The sequence below is a fragment of the Varanus komodoensis genome, unplaced genomic scaffold, assembly GCF_004798865.1.
Source record: "Varanus komodoensis strain SLA01 unplaced genomic scaffold, ASM479886v1 scaffold7_3, whole genome shotgun sequence".
Classification (NCBI taxonomy): domain Eukaryota; kingdom Metazoa; phylum Chordata; class Lepidosauria; order Squamata; family Varanidae; genus Varanus; species Varanus komodoensis.
The window spans coordinates 2037525-2056935 of record NW_025336480.1 but is presented as its reverse complement, the minus strand read 5'-3'; the positions used below and the strand labels follow the sequence as shown (position 1 = coordinate 2056935).

Here is a 19411-nt window from a genome sequence, read left to right as displayed (position 1 = left end):
TATACAGTCTTCAATTGCGGAGACACACCTCTTGGTATCACCAGCAATGCCATCCATGCCTGCATGGCCTGTCTTTAATAATGGAAACCGTAACTTTGAATATTGCAATAGTTTGGGCATTAGTTCCTTTCCATACAAGTTTTTGCTATTATCATTTCTATTTATGATATTGATGTTGAACTGACAGCTGAAGAAACCCTGTATCCTCCCACTACCCAAAAATCTAGGTGATAAAATAGCCAGCGTATATGGTCAAGTGCCGGAGAGCTCAAGCCTAAGGGAGCCCTCTGTCCGACCAAAGTCAGCCAGCAAGAGCCAAGCAGAGACGAAGAGCAGAGAGGGCTTTTCTGGACATTTCACCCCATCTAGTTTACCTCTCCAGCATCACTTCTCAGGCTGAAGTTGTGACTTCAGAAGAGAAGCCACCATGACGATGGGGGAGGAGCAATCTACCACCTGGCAATTGTCTGGTCGAACCGCCATTATATTTGTCCACTATAATAATGTGTATTGCATGTGGTGATCTCCAGGTAGCAACACCTTGGATTGCACTAGAGAGCAACCTAGTTTTCCAAAGGAGATGAGAAGGGAAATTATGCCATGTGGGGCATTCCCAATAGGAGATCCCCCCATGCTACATAGGATTCTTTGCTGTGAGTTAAAGCAGTCACACAAGGTCAACATTCTTGGTTTGCATTCTCAGTTGGTGCATGTGTCCACCTATTTTTCTGGAGGAGTGCCAGGTTCTGACTGCCAAGAGTCTTTTAAAATGCTTAAACAGAGCAGGGGCTGTAAACCTGTAAAACACGACTTGAAAATGGAATTCAGTGGGATGTTATTTTGAGTAATCATGCTTGGGGTTGTGCTTCATATACCTTACCAGTGAATTCACAGGCTTTGAAGGCTGAAAGAATTATTTTTCAACCCTCTTCCTTTGTGGCTTTGTTAAAGTCACTTCCGAGAGGTGAAAATGGTTGCTTGGGGAAACTTTGAATCTCTGGAAACCTTAAAAGAAAAACTTCCAATGATATTTCAATATGGGGTTGTATGCCGAAATTTGCATTTGAGAAACATCATGCAATCACAGCAAAAGGCTGCGATTTGATTAAATCACCACCAGTTCCAGCTACTGGCATCTGTGACACCAGCCAATTAAGGAACTGAGTTCTGGTACTGCCAGTTCCAATTGTTCAGAAACTGTGAATCTGGACTCCAAATACATGAGTTCACTGAAAAAATAAAGCACTGTTAAGACAAAGGTGGGGAACCAAATTAGGTCCCTGCTGCATATTCAGCTACCCAGCATGATTTCCCCCTAGATCAGGGCAAGTGAACTTCTAGGCCCATGAGCACATTTGCAAATGAGAGAAGCTGTCCAGGACACAAGCAGTAAAGGACTGCCAAAGGTACATATGGCTAGTCCCAAAAGGAAACTAACCTGCACAAAGGCATCCATGAGAAATTAAGATAGCGGCAGCTAGAAGCTTTCCCTTTGGTTCAACGCAATTCCAGCAAGAAGTACGAAACTATAAACATTTTTAAAATAGAGACTGAGGGTATCCTGGGGTACACGGGCACTGCATTGCATACCCAGCCATAGTTAGTTCATATAAACTCCTCAAAGGAAGACCTAGTAAATGCATGCATGCCATATGTGCGTCTAGCTTTGGAATAGGCACACAGAATTATTAAGGGTATTATGCAAGTCTTCCAGGTGCAACTGAAACCAGCCTAGAACACCAAAAGGCCTTCATCCCCAGCAGCAGTTTTGCCTGCTGTTCAAAGGTAGCAGCTGGTAGGCAGTGGGCAGATCTGTGCATGAATACATGCAACATTTGAGAGAGAAGATACACATACATGTGCGAGGTTTTCAGAAATATTGCATATGTGTGTTTTGGATGCAGAACTTTAAATCATCTGAGTCTTTCCTCAAGATTTAGTAAAATAATGATTTTCCAGCTGGAAGTTAAATTCCTGGCCTGTATCATTGCCTATCTGATTTTCCTTATAATAATCAGAAATGTCACTCAATGAAAGTTGCGTACATCGAGATTATTTTCAAAAGCTTTCCCTTAGGACATAAAACCAACTTTTTTGTTGCTGGAAGCATGGCCTTGCCATTTTAATTGCTTCACTACACAATTGATAGGTGAGTGGGAGAATGAATTCTGCTGTTGTGTATAAAAGCACAATGATTGGAATAATACTGAATGATGTACCAAAGTGGGGTGTGGAATGCTCCACAGCTTAAGAATTTAGACTGCTAAGAAACCCTGCAAAATTTCAAAACAGATTCTTGCGCGGAATGAGAACTGGAAAATAGGCATTACTTGGAAGTACTGTCTTTATTGCCCTCTAGTGCTGAGATGAGATACTGTACAAGGAAATAGCGAACTTATACATTGCAAACTGATAAGAAGTGCCACAACACGACACTTAAGCATTGTGTATGAACAAAGAACACTTAAGCATTGTGTATGAACAAAGAAAACACCACTTGTCCATCTAGTCCAGCCGGTGGCAGTGGCTCTCCGAGGTCTCAGGCAGTCCCCTATTTGAAACCCTTTCAAGGAAGATGCCAAGGACTGAGCCTGGGGCCTTCTGCCTGAAAACAGCTGCCCTAGAATGGATCAACAGCCCCTCACATTTAACTATTTGGGGACTTGGCCCTTTGTTCAGAGGCACTGCTTGGAAGAACACTTGCAGTGTCTGGTGCAATTCAGAACTGTTATCCTGTCCCATAATGACATTCCTTATTGGCAAGTAGGACGTCTTCATAAAGACAGCAAGTTTCATTACATCCACTACTCCTACTTCTCCAGTTCCTTCATTATATGCCCCTTACTCGAGCAGACACAAAACAGGCAGATGAGGATTCTGCTGGGGTCCCACCAGCAGAGAAATGAGCATACAATTCAGGGTTTTTCTACATTTGCACCATCTTCATTATGACTCCACAAAAAGAGGCATTTACTGCAAATGTAGGCACAGTTCATGCATATCCTAATGGGACAGATGTGCAAAGCTCCCCTGGAATGTTTCTGAAGAAGCACAAAGATGGGATGCTTTTAAGAACATGAAACAAGATTCACAGACACATCCTGTCCCCTGTACAGAGTCTAGATATATTTCCCTACTGAAGGTGTTTAGTGCTTAAAAAGAATTGTGAAATGCAATCCAGCCACACTGCATCAAACATCTTCATCAACCTATTTCCAAGCCTGGCTAGATCCTGGATGTATGAACAGAGGCTCCAGGACATCTAGCCTTGATTTGTCACTCAGAACACAGAAGGTCCAGAATGGAAGGCATTTTCTGTGGCTTCAGGATTGCTACAAAAGAGTAGCCTCTAACTCTAAAAGTGTCAGTTTAAAAGTAGGCTCAACATTAGGCATCCTGAGAACCTCAGCTTTCATTTTGCTTCTGAAGGAAACCACATTTCTAGTTCAGATGACTGTGTAGAACTGCTTGAAAACAAACAAGCACCACTTGGCATGAGAGAAGCTGAGCGGGACAATGCTGCATGCCCAGCCAAAAACACATGTGGCAGAGCTGCGAGCACGGCATTAGTGGGGGAGGTCTTCCCTGAGCCTCAATGGAAGGGGCTGGAGGAGCATCCAGGGAGAAAGAGCAGGGAACGCGGCTACTCCTTGGGGGCAGGAAAGAGGACCGCAGGCTGCAGATCATGGAGCAGCACAGAGCAGAATCACAGGGCTGGAAGGACCCACTTTGCCCAACAGCCCTTGTTCCAATCCAAGTATTCCTGACCACTGTCCTGACTCTATGTGGATGCATCTGGTAACACAAATGAGCACTTCTCTAAACAGTTGGCTCCACTTCCTGACTGCTCTGATCCTTAGGACATTTTTCCTGAGATTCAGTGAAACCTGCCTTCCTGCAACACAAGTCCATTATTTGGCATCTGAATTCCTCATCTGATGATAAAGATCAGGTTGCAGCCCTCTTCTGCCTGACGGCCCTTAAAGTTACTTGAAAGATGCTAGCATATTGCACCTCAGTGTTCTCTTCACAAGGCTAAACATACCCCGTTCCTTCCATCTTTCCTTGTATGAGTTAAGTTTCCAATTCCTTGATTACACTTGCTGCCCTTCTGTTTCTGCTGCGGCCTCCATGGCATTCAGCCTATACCTCAAATGATCTGCATACACAGGAGCTTTCTTCTTATAGCCCAGAGGCCACTGGACACTTGGCAACTCCAGGCACTCTGAAGAACAGTGTGGACACTCTTTAAAGCCATATTTAGTGCATGCTTGTTGCTGACTTACATTCTGCCTTTTGCTGTGCGTGCTTCTGTGGTCCTAATGCAGCTCATTTGCATGAGGAAAAACACTGAAAAAAGAAATGAATGTGAGCAGATAACTGACCGTGTAAACATGCACATGCAAGGAGTTGCACTCCCTGCAAGTGATATGTTTTCACTCTCAAGCACCTTCTGCACAGCGGAGCTCCCGGGGAATGTGAAAGTGCACTTGCCATTTTGTCACTGATGCTGAATACAAGTGCAACCTCCTCCTGTGCGTCTTTTAAGAGATCGGCTCCAGATACTTCCAAGTCCAACCAACACACATTACAGGAGGGGCATTCTTGCTTACATCCTGCCTTGTTTTTTAAATTTATACTTTGTCACAGTTTAGGTGCATCTAATTAATGAGATCTTTAGGTGTGAATGGATCTTTTTTTCCACAAGCATTGCTGTTGCTGCTAAAATAAAATTATATTCCCATCATTAAATTTAAAAAAATGTGGGAGACTGAGCACTGGAGGAGGTTGCACAAGTGCAACCTCCTCCTGTGCGTCTTTTAAGAGATCGGCTCCAGATACTTCCAAGTCCAACCAACACACATTACAGGAGGGGCATTCTTGCTTACATCCTGCCTTGTTTTTTAAATTTATACTTTGTCACAGTTTAGGTGCATCTAATTAATGAGATCTTTAGGTGTGAATGGATCTTTTTTTCCACAAGCATTGCTGTTGCTGCTAAAATAAAATTATATTCCCATCATTAAATTTAAAAAAATGTGGGAGACTGAGCACTGGAGTCTCTTTCTTCCCTTCATTTTGGGTCAAGGCAGCACCTGGAAGTACTTCGACAATGAGGTAAGAGGATTCACTTTGCTGCTTCTGAGCCACAGGGTGGTGAATCACACAGCTTGTCTTCGTTCGCTCAGCCATCGGGCTCGATAGCTGGTCCAGCCTTTGGGGCTTTTATCTGTCTGGGAAGTGCTGTTTACTTGAGCCAACCTGGCCTGAATCTTGTCCTGCCAAGTCTGATCATGAAGCTCAGTAGTGGCAGCCAAGGCCAAGAGGAAGTAGCTGGCTGCATCTTGTTCATCCTGAGAATTCAAGACAAGAGATGATTATCAGCTCTTTGCACTTACTGTATATCCCTCCCTTTTTAGCTTATGTGAGAAACCCAAGGCAGAGTGAATAGTTTTCCTCCACTCCATTTTATCCTTGCAACAAGAACCCTGTGAGGTGGGCTAGGCTAGGTGAGGGGCACAAAGGCCCCCAGTGAACTTCAGGGCCAAGTGGAGACTAGAACCCAGATCTCTTGAGTCTCCAGTCCAACACTAGCCACCGTACCACACTGGTTCTCCACAGTGGCATGGTAGCCAGAGTATCTGGGGAAGAGATGGTTAGAGGGCTTAGAGTTTGGAAAAGATGAAGCAGGAGGAGTCTGGTGCTGGTCTAACTGAATACAGGGACTGCTTATGAATGGCCCAAAGAAGTGATACACTACCAAGTGAGAGAAAAATCACAAGACAGCACACATTTGCACATTTTTGCATGTGTTAGTATAGATGTAATGCACTTTCTACAAGTATATGCCATCATAGTGACCAGTGTGTCTGTTTGTTCAGATGCTTATGGACACCCATTCTAGTGGCTCTTTCAACTGGAATTGGAATAGACAGCCCTTCAAAGGAAGAAGAGCAAGGTCCTCTGAGAAAGTGGACGCAAAGCCACCATGAATGATGAGACCTTACTGGGGCGAGTCACAGCATTTGAAGACTGAGCGTTTAGGTAGTTTAGTGCGTGAACGAAAGGCCTCACTGAAGTGCAAGGCCAGGCCAAGTTAGCATCTGACCTTCTCACATCTGTAGTGAGATGCAATATAGCATGTGTCACAAACTACTGTCTGTTACCTTTAATTTGTTCAGAGTCAGATCTCCCAAACGGCAGTAAACCTTGGAATAATACAAGGCTTCCTGAGCACCTTGCAGCAATGGTGAGCGCAGCGAGAGTGTCCTCAGATAGCAGTCCTCTGCCATCTCATACATTTGCAGAAAATAATACACTGTTGCTAGTCGGTGAAAGGCTACCACTTCTTGCCACTGATCTCCTGGAATAAGAAAAGCACCACTGCATCCTATCAACAAGTCATGAGTAAGTGAAAGGACAAGTTGCTCTGAGGGCTGGATGAAAGCAGGATGCTTCCCAATTCCCCTTGCTTTAAATTCTGCTCCCCCCTCAGATTTATTCGTTTTATGGTTCCAGAGCATCAATACCCCAGGTGCTTTCTGCTACTACCTTCACTTTGATTTCTGGAACCAAGATTCAGTGCATAAAATGCTCTTCCCACCATATATTTTCTTAGCATTGAAAGACTGTCTTTTTAAATGAACAGGTTCAAACTGTTCTTGAAGGAATTCCAATCCCCCTTCCCAAAAACTGCTTCAATTCTAGCTGATGGAATAAATTCATCTTGGTGTCAATGTCAGATAAGCTTTCCATCCATTAAAAAGGATTGCTGATATTATGGTCTATACCATTTTGCACTTCTTTTGACACTATACAGCTTTTCAGTGTACAGGACGACTATTTAGACAGAGCAAAGAACAGGAGGAACAGCTCTACTCTTGGGCCTTAATAGACACTGCAAAACTGCATCTGAGGAAACCAGATGTGCGACTTCCAGGCCAACTTCCTGATTTTGAGCATTTTCTACTGAAAATCAGAGGAGATGCATAATATTCAGCCAATCTAAAGGGGTTTATACAATGGAACCTGGTCATCCCTAGAAGGAATACATACTGCACCATGGCCAGCAGCGGTATTGCTCGCCCAAGTTAAAAGGCTGGTCGAAATGTCTACAAGATAAATGGTATAATCCAGTGGGTAATAACACGCAGGGCTTTTTTTCTCACAGAACACACAGCAACAGCATTCTGGCACCTTATTTTGACGGATTTTTCCAAGTGATTGTGAATCACCCTGTTGGGCGTAGCAGATCGGCGGCAGAAATCATTAACATAGTGCCTGCGGGCTGCTTGTGTGTCGGCGCTGATGATTGTCGGCGCTGATTGTGAGGGTGCTGCTCGGTTTGGGATCGGTCATGTGGTCACGCGCTGACTCAGCCGGCGGCGACCATTGTGTAAAAGTGTGACCCCCAAGACGTGAATTCCGGCACCTTTTTTTTTTTTTACAAAAAAAGCACTGATAACACATATTCATTTCTTTCAACTAGGGATTCTATTGGCTGCAACAATATTAACATAAAGCCAATCATGTTATATTCCATTAACAATGAATGTCATGTACAATCCTGTTCAAATCATTACTTGGTTAGGATATTAGAAAGCTTCATCTGGGGAAAGGCGAACAATATTTATCCATTCTTCTATGGTGATTGTGTCCCCAGCTCTGAACAGTAAAATTACTTCCTTCAACAGACAAAAAGTGCAGATGTATTCCTTTAGCTTCCAAATTTGCAAGTATACAGATTCTCTTACTTTGATATATGGGCAAATTTTCTGCCCTCTTGTGCTTGCGCGCGCGCGCGCTCTCTCTCTCTCTCTCTCTCTCTCTCTCTCTCTCTCTCTCTCTCTCTCTCTCTCTCTCTCACTCACTAATAGTGTGGGTCAATTTGACCATTTAAAACCTATTTTGGATTCTGTAACCATGTTTGTTTTTCAGGAGCAGCAGCCTTCCTAATTGCTGACTCTTTCCATGTCCATCCCATGCTTTCACAATAAGGTTTAGACTTTACTGTGCCACGAGTCCTCAGCTCTTTCCTACCTACATCCACACTGAGCCTGACGGCCATGGTAGCACATTCCAGCGCATTCTCATAGTTCCGCAGTCCAATCTGCAGCTCCGTCAGCTTGTTAAATATCCTCAGCTCAGTCCGCACTGTCTTCAGCTTCCTAGCCAGAGGGACCGCTCCTCCCTGACAAAAACAGGAAGCCACATTTTATCTATTTACTTCATTTCAATACTGCCAGTTGCTGAAGCTCTCGGGGCAGTTCATGACAATTTCATGTTTTCATGTCACTTCATCATTTCTTAGCATACCATCCCACTGCAACCACCAGGCCATTCCACCTGTCAAACAGCCCTTTGAAGGGAAGGACAGCCAAGACGAAAGAGATACGCCCTTACATTCTGTCTTCCCTCCCCTGCTCTCCACCTACTCTGCTTATTTGTATTTTCTTTCTATGGCTGGGTTTCTCCAAATCATCATTTTCTCACACGTCACACTGAACCCAGCAAGCCTCACAACTTGCAGGCTTCCTGCTACTTCATAATGGGCATAAGCACAGCTTCGATTACTTATTCTGTCACATCACTTGAACTTCTAGAAGAACCAAAGACTGTTTTTCATTGTTGCTGTTTGTTTTTTACTGGAACTTCTTGTCAGTTTAGCCAAGGCTTCTGCTACTCTAAGTACCATGCAGTATGCCTAGATTTTTCTGCATCAGCTGGCAGCAATCGCAGGAACAACCATCCCTGGTCCAACCATGTCAGGACCATCTCAAAGAACTGTAATGCCCAGGAACTGGTGGGCAGAAAAGGACTAGTTTGACTAATTAAAACCTTCAGAAATGGAAGAAGTAGGGGTGCCACAAATTGTTTGCAGTCTGACTGCTGGGGACAAACACTAGAAATATTTGTAAGGGGCCCTGAATTTCACGGTGATGGAGTGGGGGTGGGGGGCACCTAGCCTTCACAAGCTACCCTGTCCCCTTGGCCATTTGGTATCCAGATTCTGGCATGCTTCAGCTCAGCCAACTCTCTTGGCACATGAGTGCAGGGCACATGTTTACGGATTTTGCTCATAATCAGTTTCACACCTACATGTACTATAACTTTCCTTCCTCCACTCCTGTGTGGTCTCTTCCAATCTATTCTGATCAGTTATTTTCATTATTTTATCAATTTATATACCACTTGCTATATCTAAAGGTACCTCTAACTTGTTTACCAAATCAGAGATTAAAATACCTGATAAAAAACAGAGAAAAACTCATCAGTTAACCCATCAAAACTAGGCATTAAAACATCAATAATACTTATGTGAAGTCTTCATATGAAATTCTGGGTGAATGCAGAGATTAATGCCATTTTAGTTGCCCATACCCTGTAATATTCCACTGCCCTTTGTCTGTTCCGGATCCCATTGAAGAAGACATCACCAGCCTCTTCATACAGTTCCATGGCCAGGTGCAGCTCTTCAGGTTTTAGTGCAGTCTGTATGGCTGCCTGGAAAAGAGGTAAGAGAGCTGCAGCAATGTCACACAGAATTAGTGTTGGGTATGATCAAAAGCTATGCTATGGTAAGTTTGGCCGTCATCCTTAGGGACGTGTGCAATTTTCATGCTTGCTCACAATAGGCAGCATCCACCACTGCCTGCCCATTTATGTTACTCAACAGCGTATGCCAACAGGATGTTGGATGTTGCTTAAAATTGATCACTTATGAATTCTATTGGGTAGATCTATTCAGATGTGATTGATGATTGATTGATTTTTATGCTGCCCAATGGCCAAAAAGCTCTCTGGGCAGTTAACAAAGTTGCATGTTAAAATCCTTCTGCAATGACTGAGTTTAGGAATCTATACCGTTACTAGTGGAGTTCAAAGCACAGAGTCTAGGTTTCTATTACAAAGCATGAAGCCTTATTTACAATGGTAGTTGGTAGCCCTTGTGATTATGAAAGAAAAAGCAAAGCTCATATTTAAGATTCAAAAGCACAGCTCCATCAAGCAGTGGGGTAATGTTCCACTTCATGGCACCTCATTCTTTTTCTGCTGTAATTTGACATGTTGCCCTAATACTCAACCCCTTGTTTTCTAGCACTCAGCTTCCCGCCCCCACCCCTACACCCCAAACCATGATACCAATAAATCCAAATTCTCCAGTCACTGATAAGTAGACCAGCAAGGTACACTGATCTGCAATTCCTTAATGTAAAATAATCACAGTATTGGTGAATGAGCTTTTCTGTCTTGGAATCTGATGTTTTAATACACCATTTTAAGACTTTTTATCATCATGCCAAGAATAGCTGAGAGAAATATATTGCCACTGCTGATACTACTTCTTCAACTAAACACCTTCTCTGAAAAAGCATCTCCTGTGTGCTAGACACTCTCCAGGACACATGTGAAAAATCATTTTCCCTATTAGTCAAGACAATGATTTTTTTCCAGCAGCCGTTTTCTATTTATCTGTGACTGAAGACTCATCTTTGCACTGTTCTTCCACAAGGCAGTGTGCTAATCACTGGAAACGACTGACCGTCCTGTTTCATTCTACCTGCAAATACATGTCCACGAGTTCATCCTCTTGCATTTGATAGTAGAGCCGCCCAGCCTGTAGCCAGGCCTGTGATGTTCTGACTGTTTCTTCCAGGTCAATGAAGATCCTCAGGCTCTGCTTGGTGCAGTCTAAAGCCTGTTTCAGAGATCTGTGGGGTTCATGGGAGCTCCATTATTACAAAGAAACTGGGAGATCATGCATGAAGTCAAATCACAGCAGCCTTTTCTAACCTTGGCTGCCAAGTCTGAGGGTGCTTCATGGCAAGAGGGCCCCTTGTGCTTAGGAACACAGGAAGCTGCCTGATGCAGAGTCAGGCCATTGGCCCCTCTAGCCCAGTATTGTTAAGAGGGGTGGACTGCAATGGCTGTCCAGGGTTTCAGACTGGAATTTCCCCAGCCTTGCTTGAAGATGGGTTGCGGCTGGTGCAAAATGTGGTGGCCAGGCTAATATGTAGCAGCGACTGGCTCCAATAAAGTGAGTGGAAAAGGCTCGTTACCTCACAATCAATGATGGTTCAAAGCATATTACTGCATCTGATGCAAGGAGAATTAGGGCTACTGCTGGTTTCATTACCCAGGAGTGCCAAACTGGCATAAAAGCCTCTCCTACATGTTACACTGAAGGCCAGTCCATGCCACGCCAGAATGAATGGATGCTGTGTGCAATGGAACCAGGAAATGAACCTGTTTGATGCATGACTAGGCAATGGCATGTAATACGTGACACGTGAACATGTATAAGCTGCTCCCAAATGGTTCACACACATGGGAGGAATGCACAACAGTCTGAGACAAGGATGGCCTTTAACGCATGGTGCGGCATGGCCACAGCATGGGCGTGCACTAGGCTTGTGCAGAAGATAGCAGCTTGCTTTTACCTTTGATTTTTTCAAATTCTCATTTTAAATGCAACTGAAGTTTCCCGCTGTGTTTTAAGGGAATAACTACCACCCTGCTCAAGCCGGCTCCATGATGCTTCCTCATCTCATCTACACGTAGTACAGGATAAGCCTTTGCTGTTTCTACAGCAACAGACTAACATGGCTGTCCCTCTGGAAATGTCTCATCCCAGTGGCTGCTCCCTCTTCAGTGATTCCCATTCATAAGATAAACTACTGGCAAGCAGCAGGCATGGCATAGAGAATCACTACTGCTGGCAGCCATCCCAAGTTCTCTTCTTCTGGCAGACAAGATGAACATGAAAGTAGTACCAGCATGAAGGCACAATAAAGGGAAAGGTTTCCCCTTGACGTTATGTCCAGTCATGCCTGACTCTAGGGGGCAGTGCTCATCTCCGTTTCCTAGCCAAGGGAGCCATTGTTTGTCCACAGACAGTGTCTGGGGTCATGTGGCCGGCATGACTAAACACCGAAGTGCTGCTGCCTTCCCACCAAAGTGGTACCTTTTTCTCTACTTGCATTTGGATGCTTTCGAACTGCGAGGTTGGCAGGAGCTGGGACGGAGCAACGGGAACTCACCCCGTTGTGCAGACTCGAACTGGCGACCTTTCGATCAACCAGCCCAGCAGTTTAAACCATTGTGCCACCTGCATCAACTGAAGGCACCATAGCCAGCCTCTTTTGCAAGAAGTCAGCATCAGTATGAGGTCGTAACGGCCAGCCCCTCCTTTAAACAGGAAGTATGAGGTCACAACAGCCAGTCTTAATCCTTCAGGCAGGCAGTACTGCCATGGGGTCACCTTTCCCTCTATCCCTCTTTCCCTGAAACAAACACAGTATGTTTTATGGAGACCCAGAAATCTCTCTTTCCCCAGGGAAACCAGAATCAGGAGCATGTACATACACCTGTTTCTTTGCAAAGGGACTATACAACAGCATGTGAGCATACTGTCTCTTCCTCTCTCTCTATTGGGGAGGGCAGTAATACGTGGGCCGCAGTGCTTGCCAGTCTGTCCATCCCTTTCTCTTTCCTTTAAATGGGTAGCAGCAAAGAGAAGCTGCAGGCCAATAAAGGAGAAGTGCTAGCAGCCAGGTACTCCATTTCTTACAGGGCTCCTACTTATGAGTGCTTTCGCTGAAAGAAGAGACAAGCGAGTGGGGCACGAGCAGCAGCAGGACTCAAGATATAACTGGATGTAAGAGGAGGAGCCTGCCAGAGCTGAGCAAAGGGTAAGAGACCAACTGGTAGGCTACAGGCGAGTGGGAGATTAGCAGCCATGGCATGACACCCAAAGGACACCCGCAATTTGCAGAAGGCTACCAGGCTACGTCGGCATCTCACCGTCTATCTGCCAGGACACAGGATTAGCCAACTCTGGCGTCTTTAAAATTCAGTGCTTCCAAAAACGTGGCCAGCACTCTTTTACCTCATGAGAAAGGAGGAGTGACCATGTCCTAAGAGGAAGGAAATCTACACCACTAACTGTTTTCCCAGCATGGTAAAAAGAAGAGCCAAGTTAGTTAGTTAGTTAGTTAGTTAGTTATTTGATTGATTGATTGATTGATTGATTGATATCCTGCCTTTTTCCTACGAAGGGCTCAAGGCAGCTTACATCTCCTCCTCCATCTTATCCCCACAACAACAACCCTGTGAGGTAGGCTGGGCTGAGAGTCTGTGACTGGCCCAAAGCCACCCAGTTGGCTCCATGGCTGAGCGGGGACTAGAACCCAGATCGTCTGAGTCCCAGTCCCATGCTCTTAACCACTACACCACATTGTGTTAGTCTTAAGATGCAGGGAAAGCCTCGTACTGAGTGTTTTTGCCTAACTGTGTGTGTTTTACCTCGTGACCCAAGGAGGCATGATGCACACTGTTTCTGTGTTGGTTTTTATTGCTGCTACTATTAAACCCTGATTTAGTGCTAAGTGATGGACACTACACAGAAGAGACACAGATCCTTCACAGGGGACATAAATTCTATATAAAACAGACAGAAGTGCAGGAAAGTAGTGGGAAGGAGAGGATTAACTGGCAGGTGAAAACCCAGAAGTTACAATGTGATTTTATAAGCACAGTCCCTTCCATTCACCCTCCAATTTCTTCAGTCCAAATGCAATTCAACCTGCAATACTGCACCCTGGGGAGGGGCTCCTTCTTTCCTCCACCTGCGCTCACATGGATTTTGCACAGTAAGGTTAGCATCCAGATTCCTGCGCAACCATAACTTGTGCTGAAGGCAGAGCAGTAATAGTTTGCTAAAGGGCTAGCCCTAGTTAAAAAACCGAATCGCATAAATGGTAGACACCAGAGCACCACTGAGCCTAATTCGCTGCTTGCACCAAATATCAATGGGTTCGCTTCCTTGTATGTATTTATTCACAACATTTCTATATTGCATTTCAACATCGCTTTCCAGGGCATATACACAACCACTAATAAACAACAAATAAAAGAAAGAGAAACCTCAGCAGAAAACAATAAACACATCAACTAAAAACAGCACAAACACCAGAGGAAACCATTTTAAAAGTCTGTGCAAAAAGATAATGACCCAAGCACCATATAAGGATAGACATGTCATGAGGAGCTGGCTGGAGCTGGGGGTCAGACTAGATGGCCCAGGAAGCCCCTTCTGACCCACTCTGTTTCTCTGTTTCTAAACCTTCCTGGGGAGACAGTACCCAGATAGGGCTGCCAAAGTGAAATTGCCCCTCCCTATTCACTCCCTGTCAAAGGTGCTGGGGCACCCAGGGGAGAGGTCTTGGAGATGGCATTGGCATACAGGCACATTGCAAGGGGAGCTGGCATTCTTGGAGACTAAGCCATGTAGAAACAGGTAAATACCAACACTCTGAACTGAACTCAGAAACTGACCAGAAGCCATTCTGTGTTTATCTGTTTATTTCATACATCCATCACTCTCCTCTTTCCTTTAAGAGGCTCCAGGCACATCACGTTTAATTCATTTTTCATGAAGACAAAAGTCTCCCATTAGAACAAGAGTTCAGCAAGGATAGCCACATTCACTCAGAGAGAGGAAATACCCTGCTGTGATATGTTTGTCTGGCTGATCCACGTTGGAAATGAATTAATTCCCGCTGCTGTTTTCAGTCAGGGATGAAAGCACTACTGTTAATCATGAACAACAGGGCTCACGTGACAGGTGCTGCTTCTTACATTCCTTCCCTCTAAGCTCACATAGGAAGACTGCCATCCAGGTCACTGCAACTACAACCAGTGCTGCAGGCAGAGACTGGCAACTTGGAAGGACCAAGTGGATGAGCACACTTTTTACATGAACCAAACCCCTAACAGGGTGCCTCTTCCTCTGAGCCTATCCATACATTACGATTGGCATCTGAGACCTTCCTCCAAGAAAGATTCAGAGGGTGGCAACAAGGGAGAAGGCCTTCTCAGCAATGGCCCCCTGGCTGTGGAACGCACTCCCCAGTGTGGTCCACCCAGAGTCAACACTGTCATCCTCTCAGTGCCAGGTTAAGACTCTTCTCTACACCCAGGCATTCCACAGCACATTGTAGGACTTTTTAGACTGGGATTGCTACTGCTGAGAGTCTTAAACTGTTTTGTAGACTGTTTTTACATTATGTTTTAGCTGTATTTTTAAGGTTTGAATCTTCTGGAAGCCCCCAGAGAGTTTGGGCTATTGAGCAATACAGAAATGCAAAATAAATAACACAGTAATACATTCCAGGGCATCTCTGAATCTAATTTGCCACTTCCATCAAAACCCCAAATATACTGAAGCACCCCATATGTGCCACATGATCCTTTCTTCTTGTGAGAATACTTATCTCCCATACTACCTACAAAAAGCTCAGAGCATCCATCTGCATCTTCAAATGTTACCAACAGCTGGCCCCACAGAAAGTGGAGACTGCTAGCATTTCCTAACCGGGCTGTCACTGCAGCAGTTCCTTTTCCTGAAGAGACAAGACATTTTTGAAATCAAGGAATAGTTTGACTTCTCAGGGGTAGGAACCATTTAGGCAAAACAAACATGAAATCTCCAAGGCTATGTTCAGCTTTGTGCATGCATGTTGCTACTTTGGACTCTGGTTATTCTTTGTAGATAATGTTGAATGCTTTGAGCCACTGGCTGGATACAGCTGGTAAAAACAAACAGATAAACAACTTAACAAATGAGGCCATTCTGTGTTAGAGTTTGCGTGAACAGACAGTGGACTCGCACATTAGACATTTTGGATATATTTATTTATTTATTTATTTATTAAAACATTTTTATGCCGCCCCATTCGCCGAAGCCTCGGGGCGGCTTACAAAAATATAAAGCAAAAGGACAAAATGATACCACGTATCTCAAAGCGAAAGGGTTCAGCATACATATTTTCTATTTTTTTCTATATTTGCGATATAACTATCCAGCCAGGGATCACTTCATGAATTTGCAGAAGTGAGCTCTGTCCAACAAATGTTTATACCACAAAGACTAATGTTAATCTTTAAGATATTACAGCTGTTAACCTTTGTTGTTTTTTCAAATCCTTATGTGTCTACCTTGCTAGAATTTGTCATGCCTTTTTTTCGATGACACACATCAATAAAGTTTTCAAAGCCTATTATTACTGATTTTATTGAAGTCTTTCATAGTGTTTTTCCAAACATTCAAAACAGTTTGCATAAAAAGGCAATTAAAATACATACACCGTAGTCATTAAAGGTATGTCGATACTTGTTGAAGCAAGCAGAGTTTGCTTTAGGACTCACTACACAGTGGATTGTGGGCAGTATCACATGTTATGCGGTTCTGGACCTAACAAGAACTTTTCAGGATTTCGTATGCCATTATTTTTTAATGAAAACATATGACAGAAGTGAAAAGAATTGAAAATGTCTGACAAACACAAAATTCAATTAATTTAAAAAAATGTTAGAAACGACTCATTCAGCTCTATGGCTGATTATCTTTCCACAGTTGAATGTTCAGCATGACGCTGACTCACCTGGCTGTGTGTAAACTCTGGTAGAGCTGGCTGAGGACCTGCAGAACTTGTCCTTCCATTGCTCGGTCCTGGAGCTGCTGAACTAAGCGAACCTGGTGCTCATGGTAGATAATGCAGGCTCCAGTATTCGGACACACTTTGCTATGGAAATGGCAGAGGGACTCAGTGACATGGAGCTGACCTGTACATATGAGATATGGCACATGCTTATTCGTTTCAGGGCCATGCAAACAGCAACTCCCCCCTTCATTTCCTCTACCCCCACCCCTGAAAGCCAACTACTTACCCAGGACACTGTGTGTCTTCAGGGCAACTGCCAAGGCCAGCTCATAAAACACCTTGCTCTCTTCCGTCTTGTGCCTCTCCACCTGAGATTGGGCCAGCCACAGCAGAATCTGCACCAGCTCCATTTGGGTGTCATCACTGCCCTGGAGCTCAAAATACAACCTAACGGCCTGGAGAAAGTAGTGCTCTGCTAGGAGGTTTGCCCCACAAGAGACAGCCAGGCATCCAAAGTTGGATAAGGCAATGGCTTGGTTCCGCCTGTTGCCTGTCTCACGGGCTTTATTCAAGGCCCACAAGTAGTTCTCTGCTGCCTTTAGCACCTGCCCTTCTCCTTTAAGGGCTATGGCCAAAAGGTTGTGAACAACTCCGTCCTGCGTAACACTGTCCGTCTGCCGCAGAGAATGCAAGAGGCACAGCATGATCTCTGAAGCTTTATCTGGTTGACAGTTCAGAGCATATATCCAGCCCAAGGAAAGGGAGGATTCAAAAGCTTCCTCCTCCCCCATGACTCTCCCAAGGGCAATAGCCCTGTTGGTATAATGCACAGCTCCCTGCAACATGCCATGCTGGAGGTACATTTTGGATAAAACTGCACACAGGGCTCGTTCAGTGGACACAGCTCCACTTTCACAGGAGAAGGCCAAGGCACAGTTCAGATAAAGGCACGACACAGCAGGGACGCTGCTGCTGCTGCTTTCTTGGATGTTCAGGAGCTTAGAGGCATTTGCAAGAATGAATCCTGCCCTCCAGATGGGAGTCAGCCCTCCCTTTCCACTGCTGGGGGAGAACAGCCTGGCAGATGCCAGCGCAATGTGTGGCAAGTACTTCTTGTCATACAGGTAGGTGAGGATTGGCATTGTATCAAAGGCAGGTGGACCAGAGTTCTGGCTGGATAAACAGATGCACAGGAACTGCAAGTGCTCTGCGAAAGGCAGGACCTCTTCATACTGGCCCAGCTGCAAGAAGAGCCTGACAACGAGGAAGCAGGCCCGAGCTTCTAAGGCAGTGTTGCCAACAGCGATGGCTTCTCTCAGGATGTACATCATGACCTCCAGCTCATTCTCAGAACTGAAGCAGTGCCCTGGCAGGCAGGCCAGAAGCGCTGTGACTTTCCCAATCACCAATAAGAACTTCTGCTTCATTTTCTGCTTCAAGTATATGGCAGCAAGGTTTGTGTGCAGTGAGATGAGGAGAGGCATGTCCTCAAATCCCCTGTCCATCGTGCTCATGGCTTCCTCAAAATAGACCCGAGCTTGGGAGAACTTGGCCTTCTTGACGCAGAGACGTCCCAAAAGAAAGCATATCCGGATGTGAGCCCAAGCAAGATGACCTCTCTTGGCCCAGTTCCTGGATGTTTCCAGGTATAGGACTAGATCTTCCTCACTGGAGAAACCATAGAAGGTGGAACTGAGGAAGGAAAAAGAGAGGTCATAGAGACTCTGGAAATGGGCCACATAGCCATCTTGATTGAGGAAAGTCAATATAGGATCAAACACATCAGCATCTTCCATGTCCTGAGCATTCAGGTCCACGAAGAACTTGGGGTCATCAAGGTCATCTGGTTCTGGCAGAAGTAATTGCTCCAGGGTAGAAGGTGAAGATTCACCCACTGGACTAGACTGTTCAGAATCACTGGGAGTGAGCAAACTACTACTAGACTGCTTCCCCCAATTCTCAAACATCCAGCCATCCTTAAGTCCCTGTACAACTGCATCTGAAAGAGACAGATTAGCCACAAGGAGATACTTCCCTGCAAAGTGATACATTTCAGGAAAAACTGCATTCCATCTTCCCCTCCATCCATACTCACCTGATGGCATTCGTGGATACATTGCCACAGGTTCAAAGCCATCTGTAGGGCCAAAAGAAATGCACAAAACAAGCCCATGAGAAACTAGGAGACCATACCTTAAATCCTGCACTAAAACAAAGACTTCTGGTGGATCAGTCACAAGGCACAAAACAGGATAAGGTGTTTTTAAATTTGGGAGATGTGCTCCAAGGAGGGAAGAGAGACCAAGAGAGACAACTCAGAACACAAAGAAGCATTTGATAAGGGAAGAATGTGCAGGCAGTTGTACATTTCTCAAAAGCAAAATGCCACCAAGATCTGGTAGGTCTATAGAAGAATGTTGTTTTTGCTGGAAAAAACAAGTGCACATGCTCCATTCAAAGTTCCATACTTGAATACAAGCACCTGTCCACAGAAATGTCTGTAACTTCAAAGATGTGCTTGAGATTGGCTCGTTCCTGCATGCCAGTTTGATCACAGATTTCCTAATTTGAACAGATTTCCTCAGTAGACTGAACCAGCTCCACTTTAGTCTGTGGAGGAAAGCTGAGCAAATTAGGAAATTTGTGCAAATCTTTAGGGAACCTACACAAATCTTCCCTTCAGTAATGGCTTGATTTGTACAAGTTTCCATTCATACAGTGCAAACAGCAATACAAATGTGAATAGATATCAGGAATGAGATGAGCAGCAAGGCAACATTGGGCAAATCCTGGCAATCTTGACCACATTGCTCATTCACCTATCCCTAACATCTGGTTCAATGCAGTACAATAATAACGACAGCAAGGAACATTAATGAAGAGAGCAACTGTATGGCCTCCAAAAGAGCATCTGAGGGACTACCAGATTGCTTGCAGTCCCCCTCGCAAGGGCATGGATACTGCCA

The 19411-nt window shown here is 44.7% G+C and overlaps 1 protein-coding gene across 8 annotated transcripts in view; it reads right to left on the bottom strand.

Moving 5' to 3' along the window:
* Positions 1-2326: 2326 nt before the first annotated feature.
* The window catches only part of SH3TC2 (SH3 domain and tetratricopeptide repeats 2), a 57162-nt gene continuing 40077 nt past the window's right edge, over positions 2327-19411 (bottom strand). For 6 of the 8 annotated variants that reach the window (XM_044454311.1, XM_044454312.1, XM_044454313.1 and 3 more), the window contains 9 exons: positions 18541-18582; positions 16732-18444; positions 16446-16626; positions 10562-10712; positions 9382-9504; positions 8041-8191; positions 6168-6364; positions 4804-5354; positions 2327-4527 (listed from right to left, as the gene is read on the bottom strand). In XM_044454311.1, coding sequence (XP_044310246.1) covers positions 5163-5354; positions 6168-6364; positions 8041-8191; positions 9382-9504; positions 10562-10712; positions 16446-16626; positions 16732-18444; positions 18541-18582 — 2750 coding nt within the window. In that variant the 3' untranslated portion in view covers positions 2327-4527; positions 4804-5162. Of the gene's footprint in view, positions 4528-4803; positions 5355-6167; positions 6365-8040; positions 8192-9381; positions 9505-10561; positions 10713-16445; positions 16627-16731; positions 18445-18540; positions 18583-19411 lie in introns of those variants that run through there. The other 2 variants (XM_044454319.1, XM_044454318.1) reach the window with 2 other exon arrangements.